Here is a 22,918-nt window from a genome sequence, read left to right as displayed (position 1 = left end):
TGAAAATAACGCATATACGAAATATGAACAGTTGGCATTAGAAGTTCTACGGTGGCTCCAAAACACTCCTACTTCGTAGCAAGTATTGCAGTCAGATGATCAGAGAGTTCCTCGATTTACTTTTGTTGAAGATACAGCAAAAATTCCATCGAAGAATTCATTCCACATCATTGAAAAGGAAGAAAATCCGTTGTCATATCTGTAAAATAAAATAGAATAGATAGTGAAGTTTTTCTATAATATGATCAAAAATCAATCGAATAAAATGTAAATAAAAATGAATACTTACAATGCATTCCAATGGGATGCAGCTCAATGGCATCATGGTGATGCACACCTCGCGTGAATCTAATAACGCGGTATAAACGAAAATAAGAAACTATAGATGAGTTTCTTATCGCGAAACCGAAATTTCATTATACGACGAAAAACACTGATTCTAATTCGCGTTTGATTTTAATTTATTACTCGACCGATCACTGATTCTACAACTAATTCAAAAACTGCTTTGCACGCAGTTTGATATTACCACTATAAACACTGCACATATTGCTTCGCGCACGATTGCAATCTGAAACAGAAATACAAAAACAATACTATTAATATCATTACTATTACAGAAAAGTATTGAAATTTTTGAGAAATTATTTAATACAAAAATATACTCACTTTGGTGAATGCGCGATGAATGCACGATGAGTCTCCTACCCTTAGGATGACGATGATAATTCACAAAAACTGACTCTACAACTGCATGTAATGCAGTTCATTCAATTAACACTAGATTTATGGAATGAGAAAATTTAAATCATTCAAATCTTTTAACTACATAAATATGAAAATTAAATATTATATTACTTTTTCAAAATATATGTTTATTGTTAATGCCATAATGAAATATATGTGAATATTAATTCCTCTTCTCTACCCAATTCTACATTCAAACAATATTTGTAAATTTTTAAAAAATAGTGAATGAAACAATAGTGAACAAATCTAATGTTAAACGAATTTCTAAATGAATTTAATTAATAAAATGTGAACACTATTCCAACAATGATCTGAAACAGAAATAAAAACAAGATTATATACATCACTGTTATAGAAACATTATTATAATTACTGATAAAATGTTTAATATAAAAATTGACTTACAATTATTCTTCATTGATGAATGCACGATGGGTATCCTACCCTTAGGATGACGATGAGCACACATTTAAACCTAATAAAAGAAACTTACGGAGTTTCTTTACCCGAAAAAACGAAATCATTATATACGGCGTACAACACTGATTCTAATCTCCGACTTTTTTGAATTTTGTTTTAACGATGCAACACACGATTACATCATTGCCTACACGCTCGATTATTGCAATGGTGTTCTGAAACAGAAAAAGAAATAGAACAATTAACATCATCGTTATAATAAAAACCCATTGTAATTATCATAGAAATGTTTGATAGTAAAAATGTATTTACTTTTATTCTTCGTTGATGATTGCAGGATGGGTATCCAACCCTTAGGATGACGATGTATAAAATAAAATGAAATAAAAAATCTAAAAAAGTTGAAACATACTAAAGATTATATTACAATATTTCTTGTAAATCATTTCTGAAGGCAAAGCACACATTAAAACACTATTGAATATTATATCAAAAACATTCAATGGTAAATATAAAGAAATCATTTAATAATCTATGATAATTGACATAATTAAATGTTAAAGTTAAAGTTGTTTAAATAAAACAATAATTGTATCAGCAAACTTAATAAAGAGTAAGCTAAAAAATGAATCGTATTTTATACCATTGAATGTAATGAAAACCATTTTAAAGTATTTAAATCAAAAAGAGATAGCGTTAGAAATTAAATTATTAAATAATCTACTACTAAAATACTACTACGATGTGAACGTGTCGAAGGACCGTTCGGAAAAGACCGAGAAATGAGATACGTTACTCTGTTTAACCTTAGTAATGTCAAGCGTTCGGTGATCCTCTGTTGTCTCTTTATTTTCTTCTTAATAATACTCCGGTAACATCTATACACTTTTATCATTACGTTTAGGTCGTACGTAACGTTTGTTATTATTTCTTTCTCTCTCACTCTCTCACTCACTCTGTCAGTCACATTCAATATCTATCAACGCAGTATACATCTCACTGTCTAAAAGAAAAGAAGTACACGTACTTCGCGAATATTAACAAGGTAAACTAGTTAATACGATAATAATGTTAGTTATTTGTATTCGTGTAAGACACTACCAATACTAGTAAAGCTAAAAAATGTAAGAAATAAAATTCATTAGTATAGAAATATGAAAACATAATTTATGAAGATATAATGATGATTAAATTATTTATTAGATAATAATTATTGCATTATTAGAACTGATAGTGTGTATTGATATTGAAAATAATATACAATTGTTAAAAATAAATTAAATGTAATATAAATTGTATTGTGTTATATTGCACACATACACTTTACATTACATTTATGTTTCTTTTTATGAGGATTAATATACAATAATAAAAATTATATAAATAAATGTACATTTGTTTTTAAAAAAATTTGATTTATTGATAATATTTAAATAAAATGTTTCATTTAAGATGACACATCAAATTAAATATTGCATTACTATTAAAAGTATATTATAAATAAAATGATCTATTATTTCATAAACGAATAATAATATCTATATCTATAAAACTTGTATGTATTTTAAAATTATCTTTATCTTGAAACAAATGCAATAATTTTTTTTAAAGAAAAATCTAATAAAAATAATACTAAATAATATCAAAGTTACATGAGTATCTAACAAAACCCTAATAGTAAAAAAATTCAATCTTAATAATAGTAATATTTATAAAACATGCATGTAGTCCTTATAAAATTAACTTCATCTCCTATCACATGCAATAATTTTTAAATAAAAATCTAATTAAAAATAACACCAAATAAAAAAACTAATATCAAAGTTGCATGACAATCTAACAAAACCCTAACAGTAAAAAATTAACCTTTATAATAGTAATATCTATAAAACATGCATGTATTCATTACTGAATTATTTTCATATCCAAAAACAAACGTAATACTAATAATTTTCAAAAAGTAATTTCTAATAAAACTAACACTAAACAATACCACACTACACGACTATCTAACAAGACCCTAACAGTAAAAAAGTTGAACGTTTGGATCGTGTAGCCTTGGTTTAGGTAGGTAGGTAGGTAGGTAGGTAGGTAGGTAGGTAGGTACGTTTGAAGCAATAAAAGTCAGATCAACGTTTCGATGCGGAACAAACAAATGGTAAGAGATAATGGCCGGCAAAAGGGCCAGCCCTTCTAGGACGATAAGGCGATACGACAGTGACGAATAGGCTTCGTTCCCCGATTCAACTGTTGGCTAGCTGGCTACCACCAGCAATGGTGCATTCTCAACAAGCTAGAAAGAGAAATATAGATAGAGAAATAAAGAGAATAAGTGAGAGTGATAGAGAAAAAGAAAAAAAAAAAAAACAAGAGAAAGAGAGTGCTATCATACGCTGTCCAGAGCAATTTCAATGGACGATCCATTATCTTAAGCGGCGTTGATCAATCGATGCGTTCAACTCACCCATCTGGACAGATAGCTTTTCTTTGGCTTACCAGATTCCCCCACCAAACCCCTAACCATCCTCCTCGTTCAACCAAGCTCACACATAACTCCCCTTTCCCATCATTCTATGGCGAATGGTGTTAGTAACCCCAGAATTTTTTCGTCTCTATTTTTACCCTCACCACTTCTCTATTCTGTTCTTTTCATTACATCACTTTTCTATCGTGCGAGACTTTAGAGGACATTTTTTTGCGATTTCTTTTTGGAATCACCACAAGGGAGACCACTTAGGATCCATTCCCTGAATTGGACAGGACCCTTGATTGATAATCATAAAAATGTTTGAAAAATTATTTATTGAATCATTTAATTCTCTTTGGTGTTAGGTTTTGTTTTTTAGAATAATTTAAGATGGTAGTTAGGAATGAGATGCTTTTGTCATAATGATCTATAACGTATATAAATAATTGAATAATCAGATTTAAATCGATAATGATTTTAATGATCAGGAATAATTCAAGGACATCGACGTTAGGAATTATGATAGTGTATGTGTGTATGTATGTATACCTAATTTACGAGTAGTAGGATATATGACGTAACATGTGGTTAAATTCCTCGTTACGCGTACGACCTGATTACCATGAATAAACATAACGGCATCGCGCGTTAGCTTTCAAGTAACTACCATAACTCACATGATGATAATATAAATTAACTAACTTATCTATCTAAAAGCATCGTTTCTCATTCGAGATAATCAATTGATTATTATCATCATCATCATCATCTCATAATCAATAATAGTGATAATACCTAATATGTGACATTTTCTTTTTTTCTATGAACAAATAAACTACAATAATTCACAAATGAATATATTCATTTAAAACAAAAATAAAAATTATTTATATATAAAAATAGAAAATTATTTATTCTTATATATTTATATAAAAATATAAAAATATAAATAATTTTTTATATACAATAATATATATATATAATAAAAAAGTTTGTATATTAACAAATGCAATACCTATACACATAACTCAGATAAAATAAAAATTAATTTATTAAATAAAAATTCAAATAAATTTAAATATGAAAGATAATAATAAAGAATTTAATGTTTTAGGTTGTGGTAGTATAGCACCAAAGTCAACGTGGGGTAAACTGGCGACCATGGGTTACGCAAGTCTAGGTATACCCTTGACGATAGTCTACTTGTCAAATGCCGGAGGTCTGTTGTCCAGGTGCGCCAGGGGTGTTTTTACCAGGGCCCTTTGTTGCTGCCTTTGTTCGAACTGCGGCTATTGTTGCTACGACGAGAGACGAATGCAGGTGAGTACTTTGCGGATGTCTCTCTATGCGTCTACTTTCTCTCTCTCTCTCTCTCTCTTTCTCTCTTTCTCTCTTTCTGTTTTTCACTTTTTCTTTCATACTTTATTTCTTTCTTTCTCTATTACCCTCTCTTTTTCTCCTTTATAGTGCATGCTTGTTAAATTCTTCAAAACGAACCACGTACGCGATAAATTGGTTTCGGTAACCGTTTCTTAACCCAACCCACCCACACCCCCACTTCACCAGTACGCTCCTGAAAACTCGAAAGAATCAAATGGAAGAAGAAAATAACTCGACTTACCTAGGAATATTTTTCTTCCATGTTCTTACTTGATTTTGTTTTTTTTTTTCTGTTTTCTCTATTTGTATTTTATTTCATTCCCTCCCTCCTCTCGCATCTGTTGAAATAGGGGTGGATGGGTTTAACCGTTTGAATTTATCGACAAAGTAATCGAGCGGATAACTCGAAATGGCTCAGAGTAAGAACTTTTCCGAAAGGAGTATAGATTATTTTCTTTCGACTATATACTTTGATTTGTTAAAATTGGTTTTTTTTTTCTTGACTAAGCACCCTAAGACGGATCGTTTGAAAAATAAATCAATATATATTTATTTAGAATAAGATATTTGATTCAAATTATTACGAGTATTCTTTTAGTTTTATATTTCGTCAATTCGCCTAGGAGAAAGAGAGACGAATGCGAAGAAAGAGACAACAAGAAGAATTGGCCCAACAACAGCAACAACAACAATTGCAATTGCAAGAACCATTTTACGTTCGTGCTAATTCATCGACGTTCACGAGTACCGTTGAAATCAAAACTAGTCCGAAGGATGAGGTATCAAGTCTTGGATCTGGTGATAGACCAAATGTTACCATACTTGCACCAATAAGTATTTGTTTAGGAGCTATGCTGTGTTACATCGTTGCTGGAGCTTTTACTCTACATAAATTGGATGGTTGGAGTTTCGTTGGTAAGATTTTTAAGTTCAAATAATTTTAGTATATCCTAACACACCCGACTAAGTACAATATATTTCATTACAAAGTTAATTATTTTATATTAATAATATTTTTGTTGATACAAAATACAATAATATCCCCAAATACAAACAATCCCTAGAATTTGACTCGAGTATCGGAAGAATACGTGTCCACGCTTTTTAGTATGCAGTTGCACACAAACACACACATATGGAGGAGACCGAGAATAGGATAAACTGTATAGCTATATTCCGTCTCATTCTCTCGCTGGCTCAATCCTATATCCTCCGTTTCCTGACCGACCGCGTTTATTTACTTTTCTGATCACTCCTATTCTAAAGAAGTTTTCACTTCAAAAATACATTCTAATTGATTTCAGATGCTAGTTACTTCTGCTTCATGAGCTTAAGCACGATTGGATTTGGTGACATGGTACCAGGTTCCTATCCTCACAACAACAACAACAACAACTTATCATCGTCACGAAATGCAACGATTTGGTTCTGCTCCTGTTACATAATGTCCGGTATGGCATTGACGGCAATGTGTTTCAATATTCTACACGACGAGATAGTACATCGATTCTGTCATCAAAATGATAAACAAGAACCGGTTAAGTCAAGCCCTAGCGTTGACGAATTATCAACCGATCCGTTTGCATTAACCTCGTGACAATTTCCGTCCGGTAATCTGTGTCATAGAAATGGCACGGATGAGACAAATGTATGCGCTAACGATCCACCAACCAACATATTCGCTCATGAAAACGAGATCAATATATTGAAGGATTCCTTTAATCAGGTCGACGTTACCAGAGACTGCAAACCGATCCTTAAGTTGGAGGATCACGTGCCACAGATCGCACCGGTTTACATGTTACCAAAAGTCGATGAGGAAACTGAGGAAAACACTGAAATGTAGAAGTGAACACATACACACGCAAAAAAATATACTTCAGTATTATACCTGTCACCATGTTCCAAATTTGTCTCTACTCAGTGAAATTCCATGAATTTCCTAACTTTTGGGTATAGTTACTACTATATGTGTCTGTCTATCTGTCTGTCTTTCTTTCTTCTCTTTTCAAGATAACAAAATTGTTTATACGTGTATGAGAAAAAGAGAGAGAGAAAGAGAGAGAGAGTGAGATAGAAAGATAGAAAAATATATAAAAGATTTTTGAAGTAAGCCAATAATATTACGAAGAATTCGAGATTCTTTAAATTTCGATCAAAGTGAATTGTATTAAACTGCTGACTACGTTAGTTTCAATAGAAATGCGTGTGTCATGATTTTTTCTCAAGCTAAGAAGAATAATGGTGGTGATGGTGGTAGTGATGGTTGGTAATGAATGGTTTAAGAATGGGTTGATTTGTAGATGTTGACAACATTTTTCTTTATTCTGATTGTGAAAATAGAAATGTCTATATGAACCTACGTCAAAAGTGAGACATAAACAAGAACAAAACTAATAATTATATTATATAATTATAAATAAGTTTGTGTGTTACGATGAATGAAAATATGCACGTTAAATTTCGAAATTCTTATCGAAATTGAACTAATTATTAAAATTAATTATTCTACCTGTTCGAAGTTCGAATGAAATTATGTTTATAATATGAATTCGAATAAAGAAACCATAATTGATTTTTAAAGTAATGTGAGACATGTTAAAGATCGAATAAACGTAAGATTTGTGTAATCCGTTTATTTTATATTGATGAATATTTATATTCAAATAAATAATTAAATAAGATTAAGAGATAATAATTATCTTTATTTGGAAAAAAATATTCAAATGAAAATACTACACTTGAAAATATTGAAATAATATCTACTTATATGAAATAAAATATAAATAATTAAATTCATTGAATAATAATAATAATAATAAAAAGAAAAAACAAATGTTTCTATAAGAAATTGTTTGAACAATATTTCAAATAATAATTTGTAAAGTATCTTTGTGATTTTGTTTTCATTTGTAAGAAGAAAGGGAATGCACTTGAAATGAAAGTTTAGTTTCTTTGATTCTTTTCCACTGAACAATCACCGATTAACCAATCAAATATTTATATCTGTACTTTGTAAAATCATTTCATTCTTTATCGTAAACTGAATCGTAAAAATATATCAAACTTGTAACTTCGTTCAATTAATTTCCAATGAATTATTGTTCGTCGTTTAAATTTTTACAATGCAGTATGAGGGTCAACAAATCGATACTTCAAAAAAAAAAAAAATGTTGACATGAATTGATCGATTTTACGGTTCTTATCGAATGATACGAATTTGTAGTATTTGTATCTATATTTTTATTCAGTTTTATATATTGAAGATAAAACGGATTACGAATTTGACGTTTATTCAATCTTCTTATTCATTCTTGCGAATACGTGCAACACGAGCATTGATTAAAAAAAAAAAATAAAATAAAAAAGAAAAGGTTTCTACACGCCTATCTAGATAGGGAATATTATTGATAAGAATTTTTTATATTTCTTAAATATATTTAATGCGAAAGATAAAGATAAAGATAAAGATAAAAAGAGAAAGAATAAGATAAATTCTTGTTTGCGAACGAACGAACGAACGAACGATCGATTTTTGCGTTCAATTCTACGAAACATAATTAAAGATAAAAATTAAAAAAAAAATAAATAATCATGATGATAAATAAATTAATAACAATTATTAATTATTTAAAACAATATATCTGCCAATTTATGTGTTCATTCATTTTTGTCTCATACAATATTAACTTTTTTCACACTTTTATATTAAACATTTTTTAATAATAATAATATTAATACTAATTAATAATAATAATAATAATAATAATAATAATAATAATAATAATAAATATTATAATATAGAATGCGAACGCAAAGATCGTCAATAATAAATAAAAATCAAATTAATAAATATTACGATAAGAATATGTAATTTAATTAAACAACAAAAAAGAAAAATGAAGTTAAAATTAAACTTCGTAAAGATGAAATAAAAAAAAAAAGAGAGACAGAGAAAAAAAAACAAGCGACATGTTAAAACCTAGAACAAGAAATGAAAAGAAAAAAAAACGATGAAGAAATAAAAAAGAAAAAAAAATTATCTACGTTGTTTAAATATCGATATTATCTATAGATTATCTACAAGAATAAAACAGACAAAGAAAAATATTACGCGAAGAGTAAAAAAGGGTAAAAAATAAAACACAAAACAGCGCGATGATTGCAATTACTGTAAATTAGTTGTAAAAAAAAAAAAAAAAAAAAAAAAAAAAATACGCCCTTTCCTTCCCTAATGTTCATCCCCATTAAAAGAAAACATTCACAATACTTAAGATTTATCATCGATCCTATCGTGAAATAGGGCAGAGGTATCCATCTTTAAAAAAAATAAGAATATAAAATAAAATAAAATTTAAATTAAAAATTAAAAATAATAAAACAAGATGTCCTTTAGAATAAAAAAAAAAAAAAAAAATATTATCCGAAAATTAGAGATCTTCAATTAAAAATAAAACAAAATTTGATTTTGATGAAAGAAAGATGAAAAAACAAAAAAAAAACAAAAAAGAATGAAGAGAACAAAAAAAAGCAAGAAAAAGGAAGAGAAAAAATAAAAATCATTCCTTATTCTCGAAAAGGGCAAAAAATTCTTATAAAAAAAAAAATTAAAAGTCTTAAAAAATTTATAGTCCATGCGATTTTTTGCCGATTCAAAAACGTATAATAAAAATGAAAAAGAAATAAAAAAAAAAAAAAAACACACACACAATAAAAAAAAAAAGGGTTCCTTTCGTTTGGTTTCTTGTAACATATCATAAGATGTAAGATATAATCCACAATCAATCGGAATAATATTATTAAACAAAATAAATAGTTCGAAGAAAGAATAATCGATTGAAATTTAATCGAAGGACGGAAATGTTGAAGAAGAATGTATTGAATGTATAAAAAAAAAAAAAAAGTATGTGTGAATATATAAATAATATATACATATATATATATGTGTGTGTATGTATGTGTGTACATCTAAAAAAATCCTCCTTCCAATTTAGATACGTAAAAACTAACAATAAAATTAATTAACAAATAAATAAATTAAATTAAATTAAATTAAATTAAATAAAATAAAAAAGGACAGAAGTATATATAGCGACTAATGACAATCGATAGTGGTCGCTAAATTAAAAATATCGTTTATCGTCTTACCAACTTTAAGAAAAAAAAAAGAGAATGGAAAGAAAAAGAGTGGTGGAAGTAAAGAAAGGGATGGGAGGTGGATCAGAGATTGGTTTGGAAAGTCAAAAGAGAAAATGAAGGAAGGAAAATAGTAGATGAGGAAACGGAGGAAAGGGATATCGTGGAATGAAGCCAAAACAAACTTTAAGTCCCTTTTTTAAGGTTTTTTCTTCTTATTCGAAAAGGTAGAGTTAACTATTTGTATCGATCTAAATTTATTTCTGACCGACTAAACTTATTTTAGAGTTCGTATACGTTGATTAGTTATTTCTAATATATTCTTCAATTTATATAAAGAGAGAGAGAGAGAGAGAGAGAGAGAGAGAGAGAGAGAAAGAGATGTGCATTTGGAAAACATGAAATTTAATTAATTAATTGATTTTAATCATAGCACAATTATAAAAGTTATCAAAATTATTTTATAATAAAATTTTGTTTATATTGAATTAATTTTATATTCTGCAATTTATATAAATTGATAAAAAAAAAAAAAAAATAATTGATATTTAATATCATATTATAATATTTATTATATTATTTCATATAATGAATTATTTATTTTAATATTTATTTAAATTAATATTATATAGTATTTATTATTTTATTTAATATATTATTATATTATTTAATATAACATTACAAAAAAATAATATAATAGTAGTTCCCTATTATAAACATTAAAATCAAACTGTATTTTAATATTAAAACTAAATTACATACATGCTCATAAAAAAGAAATTCATATTAAATATAATTATTTATAATTTAATAATTAATACTCTCTTATTTTATAATATTAATATATAAAAATAAAAATGAGATGAAGTTTGAAATATGATTTATGATATAAGTAATTGAAAAAAAAAAAAAAAAAAACTAGAAAAAATATATTTAAATTAGGTGAATGTTATATGACATATAAGACAGATCTCATTGGTTCAATTCGAAGTTCTATTGCAAGAATATCTATTTCTCTCTCTCTTTCTCTCTCTTTCTCTTTCTTTTATTTTTTTTTTTTTTTTTTTTTTAAATAAGAAGCTCTTATTACTATATCTATCTTTCTTCGAATTTCCCTCTTTCTCGTCTTTCACCCTTACGTTCTGCTGGTTTCTCTTGTCGATCTCTAGGGAAATATAATTGAGTTCAAAGTACTTCCCACATAAAATCAGCTCGGTGGTGGTAGTTGGTATATGGAGTGGCAACTGGAAACTTTAGTAGGACGATTTTGCAGTAGAAATATCCAATGAAAACCAAACGTCACAGGATTTTTCATCGCTTCGTTTTTTTTTCTCATCCTTCTCCTCCTCCTCCTTCTCATCATCTTCTTCTTATCTATCCTTCTTATTATTTTTTTTTCTCTATGTATATATATATATATACCATTTTATTCGTTAGTTTGTACAGTAGAAGCAAACCACATTTGATTTTATTTTCAGAAAGGTACAAAAAAATAAAAGAAGCTTTCGATTGATTAGCTTTCAAATGAAAATTAATGGAATTGCTTTGTCACATTCTATCTCTCTCTCTCTCTCTCTCTCTCTCTGTCTCTCTCTTTCTATCCTTCTCGAAATTTTATGATTTAAGTTAACTTACCTTTCAATCAATTTTCTATTTGATCATCGTTAATAATTAAATAATTATTTGCATTCTAACATTTGAAATTAATTATACTTAAAGTAAGAATAATAATATTAAAAAAAAAAAAAAGAAAAAAATGAAAATAAAAAGAGAGAAAGAAGGAGATAGAAGAGAGGATGAGGGGTTGAGGAGGAGAAGGATAAAAAAAATGAGTGGTCTATAAATGAGATTACAGATTGTAAATATAAGAGAAATATTTCACGATTCGATAAATTTTTCCGGAAATGGATGGGAATGCAATTTTCTGCATCGCCAAATAGAATAATCCCATTTGATTATCAGAAACGAATCAATGTTTAACTTTAAACGTATTATTCAATCGACAGGGAGATGCTGTATTTTATCTTATGAAGAAGAATCTGGCTAACCTGCGTATTACAGTGTTTGAAAACCACAATAATAATCTTTCGCGAAGCGAACTACCATGACGATTCAATTATTCGAATCATTGGGTTTCAATATTTCTTTATATTATCTTCTTTTTTTGTGTGTGTGTGTTAATCAAATTCAAACAAAATTATTTCAATAAAGTGTAGTTGAAAATTAATAGAAATTTATTTAAGAAATTAAAATCTTTTTTCTATAAAAAAAAAAAAATGTGTTTATTATATTATTAATTATTATCTATTAATGTTGTGTTAAATGAAATTTTGTATTATGAATGTAAAATTGATCGTATATAATTTAAATATATATTTATATTAATTTATATTGTATAATAGAAATATTTATGAATATCATATAATATAAATAATTAATATTATTATAATATTAATTCATATTAATATTAAATATAATTATAATTTTTTGTTTTTTTTAAATTTAAAAAAAAATTAATAAATAAAAAAATATAATATTATTTAATATTAATTTATAATATTATAATTTTAATAATTATTAATTTATTAATTTGTTATTTTTTTTTCCATTTGTTGTTATCATATCACGATATCCTATTAGAACACTGGAATTGAAAAAGTATGAATAATTGAGGAACGTATTTATAAATGAAAATGTTCTCACACACAACACACTTCGTTGTATTTCGCATAATAAACCTTTTCTAATGATATTCATTACCACCTATTTACAATGACGAGATTTTATATCGAAAGTTTTTTCGCCTCACATTTAAATACAAATCAAATATTTCTCGAAACAATGCTACGTATCTATTGTACAGTGCATCTTTAAATAAATAAAGAAAAAAAATAAATAAACTTACAATTAGTAATGTGAATGTAGGTGTGATAAAAAAAAAAAAAAAGTAAACAAAAAAAGAATTAGAATTAAACGAAAAGAAAGAAAGAAAGAAAGAAAGATCTTGTTTCGTATGTTTGTGGTGTGTGTTTACTTACGAATGTATGCGTGAAAGAAATAATTGATAATATAATTATTAAACAAAAAATGAATGAACTTAAATTTTGAGAAACCACTCAACAATTTGATGTCGTGTATAATATAAATTAAAAAAAAAAAATAATAATAATAACATCCTAATTAAATGATACTTTCTGTAAATAGTGAAAAAACAAAAAACAAAAATGAGAAGGAGAAATAAAATAAAAAAAAAAGGAGATTAGAAAAAAATGTCTCAAGGCGTCAAAAAATTCAAATGGAATTGCAACGTCTGTGTAAAAAAAAAAAAAAAAAAAAAATAAAATAAAATAAAATAAAGTAATACATGGAGATAAACGAAAATCGGTGAATATTGTACGTCTGTATAATCGTTTGTCAAAGCAATGTATCTTATTATACTGGATAATAAAAAAAAAAGAAATCATTAAAATCTAAATTTTAAATTCCCATCAACCATTTTTTTTAAAACTTTTATCAAATTTATTCGGAATTTAAAATTTCTAATAAAAGAATATAAATTTGAAAATGTATTCTTATTAACCTCTTAAGGTGAAATGACGCGCTACGTACGTCAAAATGGTTCTGTTTTCGAAAATATTGTAGAAAGAAAGACACATTGATAATTTAAAAAAATATCACACTCTTCAAAATTATTAATAAATAAATTAATTATTCATAAATATGTAATATTATCATCAGTGTAATTTCATTTTTAAATTCTCTTCTGAAATTCCTCGAACGCTGCCAAACGGCGCTGCGATTGTTTTTCACGCGTAACCGCCAATTTCTTGCTACTGAAAGAGGTTAGAAATTATAAATAACGAAAAACAAATTATTATTATTAAAAAATAGATAAATATATAGAAATCTACTTTTATGGGTACCTTACTGTTCCTACAATATAGGAATCTACTATTATGGGTAACTTACTGTACCTAAAATATAGGAATCTACTATTATGGTTACCTTACTGGTTTACAGCAAAGATAGAATTTGGTTTAGTGATAGTGAATAAGTTAGTATTCAACTATTAACAGTAGATAGTAAATACAAATCTATTTATTGGTGAATTAAATTAAAAAATTATTATAAATATATTTAAAGGGAACTTTTTCAACACAGTATCAATTTAAAGGGTCTATAAAATATTTTTATTTTATAAATAGTAACATTTATGTTTAACGATTGCATAAAAATGGAATGATGTACTAAATGATTTACTAAACGCCATTTGCATTTACGTTTCTCTGAAATCGTTATTACTATACTTACATCGATGACAATTATAAATTCATGTAATATACATCGTTTTAAATATTATAACCTATAAGAATAAATTAATTACATTGATGTTTTCAATTTATTTCAAAAGAAACATTTTGATAATCTGAAATATGTAATGATGAAGGAATCACATATTCTTTAATAAACGTATGACACAGTATCAAGTAGACGGTACCTAAAATTGTAATAAACATTTGAATTATATTTATTATAATAAATAATTTCTTACTATGTATGTCAATGATACACTGAATACAAGTATTTGCATTAAACAATGAGAACACCTTGTATAAAGTCCAACGGTGAACGAGTAACTGCAACAGAAAAGCATAGTATTAAATCAATATAACTAAATTTCAAAATTATTATAAATATTTAAATGTTACTTACTGAAAAAAATCACAGTTCAATACTAAAATTAACTAAAGAAAAAATACTAAATAATAAAATAATCAAAATTGACAAAAATCAAACATATAAATCTACAAACATAACCCCATTCATTTTATATAATAAAATCTTAAAAGCATTATAAAGAAAGAAACGACAAATCTAACCTTAATTAAGAAAAATTTAATAACTAAAATAGAAATTAATCGATTAATAGTAAAAACAAAAGATTACCACTGATTCATCAATGAAGTTGTATAGGTTATGAAAAAAAGTAGCGCCCTCGTTTGAAAAAAACGGTTAAGCGATGAGAAAAATGACAATCGATAAGAACGTTTCAATTTAGTCTCCATTCATAGTAACTTCTAGGGATTAATTTAATAGATCAAAGGATCCGCCTAGTGTCGCTGCGATAGCCGGCGAATAGTTGAACTACCGGCGCACGATGTTAGGACGACGGAAGAACATATGTTTAAACACTGTGGCGCAGGCGCAGTCATCGCTTCCGCGACGTACCTAGCCATCTTTCCAGTCAAGCAAAAGTGAATTGTTTTCAGCTTTAGTCTTATTTAACGGAACTTTTATTAATGTCAGAGCCACAGTCCGCGCTTCTACTACGAAAACAATTAGCAGGTATCAATATATATATGTGTTTGAGTGTTAAATGGTGCCGTGTATATCGGTGCGCAACTAAAACCCATCTAAGAGGGAGCGAGACCATTATGAAAGTTAGACAGAGACGGACAGATATATTAAAAGACAGAGAAAAGAGGAAAAAGAGAGAGAGAGAGAGAGAGAGAGAGTGATCAGGGATAAAAAGAGATACAAATTTAGAAAGAGAGAAAGAGAAAGAGAGAGAGAGAGTATAAAGATAAAGAAGATGAAGATGAGGTTAACCCTTTTTTTTCCTTTTTTTTTTATTTACAAAATAATTTAAAAATATTTTTCAAATATTTTATCAATAATATTTATATATATCTCTCTCTTTTTATGTTGTATATTTAAAACAAAACTATAGAAAAAAAATATATATATATATATATTTATAATAAAACAATAATAATATTTAAATATTTGTTTATTGTTAAAATATTAATGAAAGTATTGGGGGATGAATATTTGCCGTCACTTTTGTTTCTTTCTCTTTCTTTACGACACAACGATGACGGCGACGTCAACGAGGAGGAAGAGGACGCGTGTGCGAACTCTTCGAATAAAAAAAAAAAAAAAGAAAAAAAAACAAAAGAAAAGAAAGAAAAAAAAAAGAATAAAAAAAAAAAGAAACAGAAAAGAACTCTTGCTGCAGAGACAGCCCTACGAAGGTTTGGCACGGCCCTTTATTGCGGCTCGCGATCAGGGCGTGAAAATCAATAACGTGCTCGCGAAAAGGAGAGATCTCCGGGTATGGAACTCTTAACAACCCTGACGACGACGATGACGACGACGACGACGACGACTACGACGATGACGACAATGATGACGACGACGACGACGACGACCGGACCAATGGGGAACGTTAACCTCGCACGAATCGAATCATCCCCGGGACTTATACATTTTTTTATTCTTTTTTCTTTTGTTCTTTTTCTATTTGTCCTAATCCCTTTAACAACCCTTCAGTTTGTAATTTTTGTTGTTTAATAATTTCAATTAATGTTAATCTCACTTTTGTAAATAATAATATTATTTTATTTTGATGTATTTGGTTATTATTATTATTTTTTTTTTTATTACATTTGTTCACTGGTTTTGGTTTGTTTGTTTGTTTTTTTTAATTTTCTTTTTATGATTCTCACAAGGACAACAACACGATGCTGGGACATCGGTTGATCCCTAGTGTCTCTTGGGACTCTTTTTATATTTTTCCCCTTCTCCTTAATTTTCTTTTACTACTACTACTACTACTACCTAATAGTATTTTTTCTTAACCCATCCCTACTTTCTATTTATCATCCACTATCTTCCATCTCTATTTTTATCTATTTCTATTTTTCTCTTTCTCTTTCTCTTTCAGTTTGTCCAACCGAAAAAAGAAACATTTCAAAAATAATCATCAGTCTCTCTCTTTTCCTGCAAGATTTTATTTATAGCCCAACTACCTCCCTCTCTTTCTCTTTCTCTTTCTATCTATCTATGTAGGCTGTATGTATGTATGTATACGAGTATGTGTATGTGGCTCTTCGTGTTTCGGGCTTTTTCCTTGAAACATATATGTATTCTACAGAATACCTTGTGTTTTTGCACTTGGTAACACTTTAGAAAAAGAAATACCAATATGAGAATAACAGAATGAGAAAGATATATCTATATATGTATATGTATAAAAATCTGTCGTCTATAAGACGAAGGTCAACTCAGGTGTCTTTGTCAGGACCCATTCGTGCATTTTTTATTTCCTTACCTTTTTATTCAATTTGTTCTGCTTTTGGTCATCTATACTTTCGCTTTTCACCTACACAAATATATTTATATATATTTTTAATATACGTGTAATGTGATCTCTCCTAACCTTTTCCCCCCTCCCCTGTATGTATATATGTATTGGTAATATTTTTTAATATTTTACTTTTCTTTGTCTGCGATGACTTCAAAAGTATTCCATGTTCCTAAACGGTCATCCAATCGAAAATATTATTTTTATTGTTTTTTTTTTTTTTTTTTTTTTTTTTTTATAATGTTAATATAAAATTGGTGGATTATTTTTACAGAGTTAAATAAAAACCCAGTTGAAGGGTTTTCGGCAGGCCTCATTGACGACAATGATATTTATAGATGGGAGGTACTTATTATTGGACCTCCGGATACATTGTAGTAAGTAAAAATAACAATAACTTTTTAACAATATTTAAATAATTTGAAATCGTTATTAAATTTCATATTTTGATATCTTAACAGTGAAGGCGGATTTTTTAAAGCACATTTACAATTTCCAAAAGAGTATCCACTTAGGCCGCCAAGAATGAAATTTATAACTGAAATTTGGCATCCAAACAGTAAGTATTACGCATTAGACATTTGTTTTGAAGACCTTGCACTATAATGAACTGTGAAACTCGTAGAAAATCTTACGAGTCAAATATAAACAACGTGTTAGCAACTGGACGTGTTGAATCATAGTGCAAGGTATTCATAGAATTGATTATATCATAAAGATTAAATATGTAAATGTATTTTGTTTTTCTTATCGTCAGTCGAGAAAAATGGTGATGTATGTATATCGATTTTACATGAGCCTGGAGATGATAAATGGGGCTATGAAAAAGCATCAGAACGGTGGTTGCCAGTTCACACAGTTGAGACAATTCTCATAAGCGTTATTAGTATGCTCGCAGATCCAAATGACGAAAGTCCTGCTAATGTGGATGCTGCCGTAAGTTTTTTTTCATTGATGTTTTGATACAATAAAGGTTTCTTAATAACCAATTTATGTTCGACAATGTTTGATTTTACTTAGTAATCTTACATCGTTCAATTAATATGCATATACAGAAAGAATGGCGGGAAAGTTATATAGAATTTAAACGAAAGGTAGCAAGGTGCGTCAGAAGAAGCCAAGAGGAGTGTTTGTAGGGGATGAATAAATATTCAACTGGAAAGACTTATTTAATTCTGGTAAGATAATATAAAACAACATAATGAACGATGATCATTTTGAATTAACCCTTTGCACTCGAACAGCACCGAAACGATGCTGCTCGGAAGATTTGGAGTCTTTTGTTAGTCTATCTGTTTATTTACGATCTGTGATAAGATATTTCTCCCTAATTAGGTTAGGCTTACACGTTTAACCAAGTTGTAGCTCAGTTTAGTTAATCTCAGTATATCATTTGCTTGAAACAGTCTTTACAGTGAATATAACAGTACTCTAAGCTACCCCATAATACTTCAAGGGCCGAAAAGGGATTGTAAGGTTTGCACTGATCGTAATACACATGGAGGTTAGGCTGGAAGTAACATATTATTGTGATACGTGTTCTGATAAACCTAGAGTGCATTTCTTGGGTATTGTTTTATTAAATATCATACAAAAACTAATTACAGAGTATAATATTTATCAAATTTTGTTATATTTGTTTATAAATGATTTTAAAGTACATGTAAAATGTTTCCCAAATTTGGCTGAAATTGTTTCGAGTTGTTGCTGAGTTGCGCAAATGAAAAAGGCAAAGGGTGCATCGGGTGCAAAGGGTTAATAATTGGTTAATAAAAATACATGAAATATTTGTTTTTATTTTTAAAGGCAATTTTAATTCAGGAAAGCCGTAAGCACTGGAAGAAAGAAACCGATGCTCGACATAAAGCTAACGGATAACAGTGCCACTAAAAACGGATTAAGCCTGACCCATCCTTACGCAGAGAGAGGGAGAAAGAAGGGGAAAAGAGTTGTGCGAAGAAAAAACTAATGACAAATTCGCACCTCTCCGTTGAATCAATTAAAGCCACATATGCATGCAAACAAACAAACAAACAAACACTGTTGTCACTGATGTACCATCATCCATCTTTATAATGAAGATCATGAAGTGAACAAAAAAAAAGAATAATAACAAACACACATTAAGCTCACCTTTTTTCATAAATAAACAGCTAAAAAAAAAAAAAGAAATTAATTTACACACGTATATACAATATTGCAACAACAACAACAAACAAAAAAAAACGAAAAGAAAAAGAAAAAAAAAGGAAAAAAAAAAGAACAAAACTCAATTCATCTGTACGATTATTACCTCTTACTAAAAAAATATTGATAGTTAATGTAAACTTAACTTCCCCCACTTCTCCTCGAACAACCAACCACCGCCATCGCTCGTGATAAATCCCGGCTCCTCTCCTCGCCCATTATACAAAGAAACATAAGAAGAAAAGAAAAAAAAACAAAAACAAGAAAATAAGCAATCCTTGTAATTTAAAAAAAAAAAAAAAATAATACGATTATGTTTATGGATCAATAATAATTCCTTAGTGTCGTTTTCGTATTTTCTTACTTTCGTAAAATATATACATAACAATAAAAAAATAATAAAAAAATTTTTGTAAAGTTCGAAAAACGGGATATATACTTAAACAAACAATCGTTGAAATGTAATAATGTGCCAGCCAAAAATGGAAGAAGAAATACATGCGAATTAATTGTAAACTATTTGCGGATTAACTATTGTCAGTTAATAATAATAATAATAATAATAATAATAAATAAATAAATAAATAACGATGATGATGCGCGTATAAAACGCAACGATGTAAAAAAAAAGAAAAAATTGAAATAACGAGACGAGATGAAACATAAAAAAAAAAAGAAAATGAAGATTAAAAAAAAAAAAAAATTGTCAAATTCCACATAATCCGTGCGTTGCCAAAATAATAAATTCTAATCGAAGTGATAATAATATACTAGTAATAATGAGATAATAATAATAATAATAATAATAATATTATAACGATAATGTACTATTTGTCAGATTTTAGCGAACGCATTTTAAACGTAAGAATTAGGGTACACTTTGTACTAAATTTTCAATGGTGCCAGCAAGTTTGAAAACGAAAAATTAACTAATCTCGCTGTTATCTTCTTCCCTTCTTTTTTACGATCTGAAAACTTACGGTCCTATTTTATGCCATATGAAAACAATAACAACAAAATAAAAAAATAAGAAAAAATGAAAGAAATAAATAAAAAAAAAAAAAAAAAAAAATGAAAAAAGAAAAGATTGAAAAAAAAAAAGTAAGATGAACTTTTTCAAATCTAAACAACAATTTTTATTCGACATTTTTGCATCATTTTTTAAATAATTTGTCAATTAAATTTTCAAACTGAAGTGTACAGTTGTTTTATATCCATAGCATTGAAATCACTGAATAATGACAAGGAGACATTTAGGATGTCCCAGCACGGATTTTAATGAGTTTTGTAATTTTTTTTTGGTAAAGTATTCTGTCAAAATGGTCAATCAATTTGTGAGAAAACAAGATTTGACAGTTTTACTTTTTCTTATTATATATTTTGTTTTTTTAAATAGAAATGTTAATTAAATGACGTTTAAGTGTAATAGGTAAAGCATCCTTGATTCAAACTTTGACGACTAGTATTCGATTTTTCATGGCATAATTGTTATTTTTTTTTTTTTTTTAATTTTTTATTTATAATTCTTACACAATCTTTTTCATATTTTTTATATTTTTATTAATATAACAAAGGGAATTTAAATTCTTAACAAAACAATAAGAAAAACAATAAATGTTACAACACCTTACGCAAATAATAAAAGAGGATTGATTACTTGAACAACAGTTGACATTTTATTTTTTAACAAGCATATAAAAATATATAAATCTTTAATAATAACAAATAACCATCCCGAAATATATTTTTTTAATAATTAATCCGTATTGAAACATTCGCAATGTCTCCTTCTAAGATCGAGTTATTCAATGAGCCAAGAATAAATTCATTTTCCATTGATGAAATTCTAATTTTATAATTACGAGCTTTGATAATAAAATGACACCTGATGGAAGAAGAAGAAATTTAAAAAAAAAAAAAAAAAGAAAAAAAACATACACGTGCAGACACAACATACTCATACATATGCAGAAAGATTATCGATGAGAAGAAATATCGCGTAAGGCTTAAAAAATTGTTTATCTATGAACGCACGTGTCAGTGCTAAACATATGCGTATTGATTCATTGAAATAGAAATTCGTATTTCATAAAATATTTAAAACAAAGTGGGATAAACTAATCTTCTTTTTCTTTTTTTTTATTACTATTAATATTATTGTTTTTGAGAATCTAAATTTAATTTAAAACATTTTTACATGCGTGTCATTTATCGACAAGGATATGTAAGTAGAACGAATATTTAACCCATTTGCATACAAGGGTGGAATAATTCGCATAAGAAACATTTGTTTTTCTATTTATGAGCATTTAAACGGTGATACCAGGTCAGTCGTCAGTCGAATGTCGAGAACGTTTGAACAAGGAAGAATAATTCTAGTCATAATGCAAATGGTTTTATAAATTTTTTTACTATTTTTAAATGAACATCATCACACACGTATTAGCCTTGTGTAAATACGTTTATGTTATGTTCACGAATCTTGTGATTTATAATATTGTTAAAATCAAATTACAGGGAATATTTCAACGTTGATAATCAACTAATTCAATGAATCATAATTTACGTTTTATATTGTATATTTGCCGAACTGATTATTAAATAATACTGCTTGCTAATCAAGACTTATTATAATAAAATGATTATGAGGACTGTTTTATTGAAAAGTAAAAAATCAAATCTCTCGAATAATTCATTTTTTATACGACAACACAAGATTTTGTTGAATATAATATTATGTTTTTTTTTTAAAAAGACTGTTTAGATTTTGTTATGAGCATATTTAAATATTAATAAACATTCTTTTTAGATTTACTGGCAAAGACTGACAGTCGTATGAATTAAACATGTAATGTTTGTACATTATATTTATAATACATTGTAAATGTACGAAATACAAAACTAAACGTTGAACTATACATACGTAAAAATGTAAGTATATTATAATAAAAATATAAAGCTTTGTGAAATGTCTTTTAATTCATTATTTGCTCCATTTTATATAAAACATTACATGGAAGTGTGTGGTAAATTATTAAATATTAAATTTTTCTTTTATAAATTACATATAGTTTCGTTCTAAATTGTATTATTGTGATAATAAAAAGAAGTTTCTAGTGAATAGTTAAGTATTTTTTTAATACAATATTTATTTTTAATAAATATCTACTTTATTGACTGCCAGTATGAAACACAGTCGATAATTTATCTACAGTCGGTAATAGTACTTAGCAAATAATATTTTTATATTTATAAGCGTTAATTGGTCTTGTCAAAAAAACCGATTTATGCTTATATTATATTTATTTTAAATAAATGAAAAATAAATTCAAAAATAAGCCAAATATCATCGATATTTATTATACCTAACACCAAAAGTATCGCAGAATTGAAAGTCAAACGGTAATACGCTGTCGAATTCAATACCCGAG

General features: G+C 27.6%; 2 protein-coding genes and 1 long non-coding RNA gene across 14 annotated transcripts in view; 2 read left to right on the top strand and 1 right to left on the bottom strand.

Annotated features, from left to right (window-relative positions):
- Positions 1-9,723, top strand: part of LOC107066761 (TWiK family of potassium channels protein 18) — a 269,165-nt gene extending 259,442 nt beyond the window's left edge. For 8 of the 9 annotated variants that reach the window (XM_089175081.1, XM_089175078.1, XM_089175076.1 and 5 more), the window contains 3 exons: positions 4,752-4,957; positions 5,641-5,932; positions 6,322-9,723. In XM_089175081.1, the coding sequence (XP_089031207.1) occupies positions 4,752-4,957; positions 5,641-5,932; positions 6,322-6,614 (791 nt within the window). In that variant the 3' untranslated portion in view covers positions 6,615-9,723. The remainder of the gene's footprint in view (positions 1-4,751; positions 4,958-5,640; positions 5,933-6,321) is intronic. The other variant, XM_089175082.1, reaches the window with a different exon arrangement.
- A 3,748-nt stretch (positions 9,724-13,471) lies between these two features.
- Positions 13,472-15,212, bottom strand: LOC149031725 (uncharacterized). 2 transcript variants are annotated; one of them, XR_016177451.1, is made up of 2 exons: positions 15,101-15,212; positions 13,472-14,790 (listed from the first exon to the last, which is right to left on the bottom strand). It is a non-coding gene; the product is annotated as an uncharacterized LOC149031725 (long non-coding RNA). The 2 variants fall into 2 exon arrangements; XR_016177452.1 differs by lacking the exon at positions 15,101-15,212 and adding an exon at positions 14,867-15,094.
- A 106-nt stretch (positions 15,213-15,318) lies between these two features.
- On the top strand, positions 15,319-21,152 carry Ube2g1 (ubiquitin-conjugating enzyme E2G 1). 3 transcript variants are annotated; one of them, XM_015321692.2, is made up of 6 exons: positions 15,331-15,499; positions 17,575-17,677; positions 17,762-17,859; positions 18,058-18,236; positions 18,356-18,478; positions 19,122-21,152. In XM_015321692.2, the coding sequence occupies exons 1-5, from the start codon at positions 15,454-15,456 to the stop codon at positions 18,434-18,436; spliced, it is 507 nt and encodes a 168-aa protein (XP_015177178.1). In that variant the 5' UTR covers positions 15,331-15,453; the 3' UTR covers positions 18,437-18,478; positions 19,122-21,152. The 3 variants fall into 3 exon arrangements, with proteins under 3 accessions (XP_015177179.1, XP_015177178.1, XP_015177177.1); XM_015321691.2 differs by having other exon boundaries at positions 15,333-15,499; positions 19,107-21,152; XM_015321693.2 differs by lacking the exon at positions 19,122-21,152 and having other exon boundaries at positions 15,319-15,499; positions 18,321-18,429.
- Positions 21,153-22,918: the final 1,766 nt, after the last annotated feature.

Source organism: Polistes dominula, unplaced genomic scaffold, assembly GCF_049000335.1.
Source record: "Polistes dominula isolate Pdom_NZ unplaced genomic scaffold, Pdom_raw_medaka contig_78, whole genome shotgun sequence".
NCBI classification, from domain to species: Eukaryota; Metazoa; Arthropoda; class Insecta; order Hymenoptera; family Vespidae; genus Polistes; species Polistes dominula.
The sequence above is the reverse complement of the archived record's forward strand: the minus strand, read 5'-3'. Positions and strand labels throughout refer to the sequence as shown.

What these genes read in the sequence shown, in the direction of transcription:
- Ube2g1 (XM_015321692.2), top strand. Translation starts at nt 15,454, where the DNA reads ATGTCAGAGCCACAGTCCGCGCTTCTACTACGAAAACAATTAGCAG. An exon ending in ACTACGAAAACAATTAGCAG is followed by an intron (nt 15,500 to 17,574) that starts GTATCAATATAT and finishes TTATTTTTACAG; the next exon opens with AGTTAAATAAAAACCCAGTT. An exon ending in GGACCTCCGGATACATTGTA is followed by an intron (nt 17,678 to 17,761) that starts GTAAGTAAAAAT and finishes ATATCTTAACAG; the next exon opens with TGAAGGCGGATTTTTTAAAG.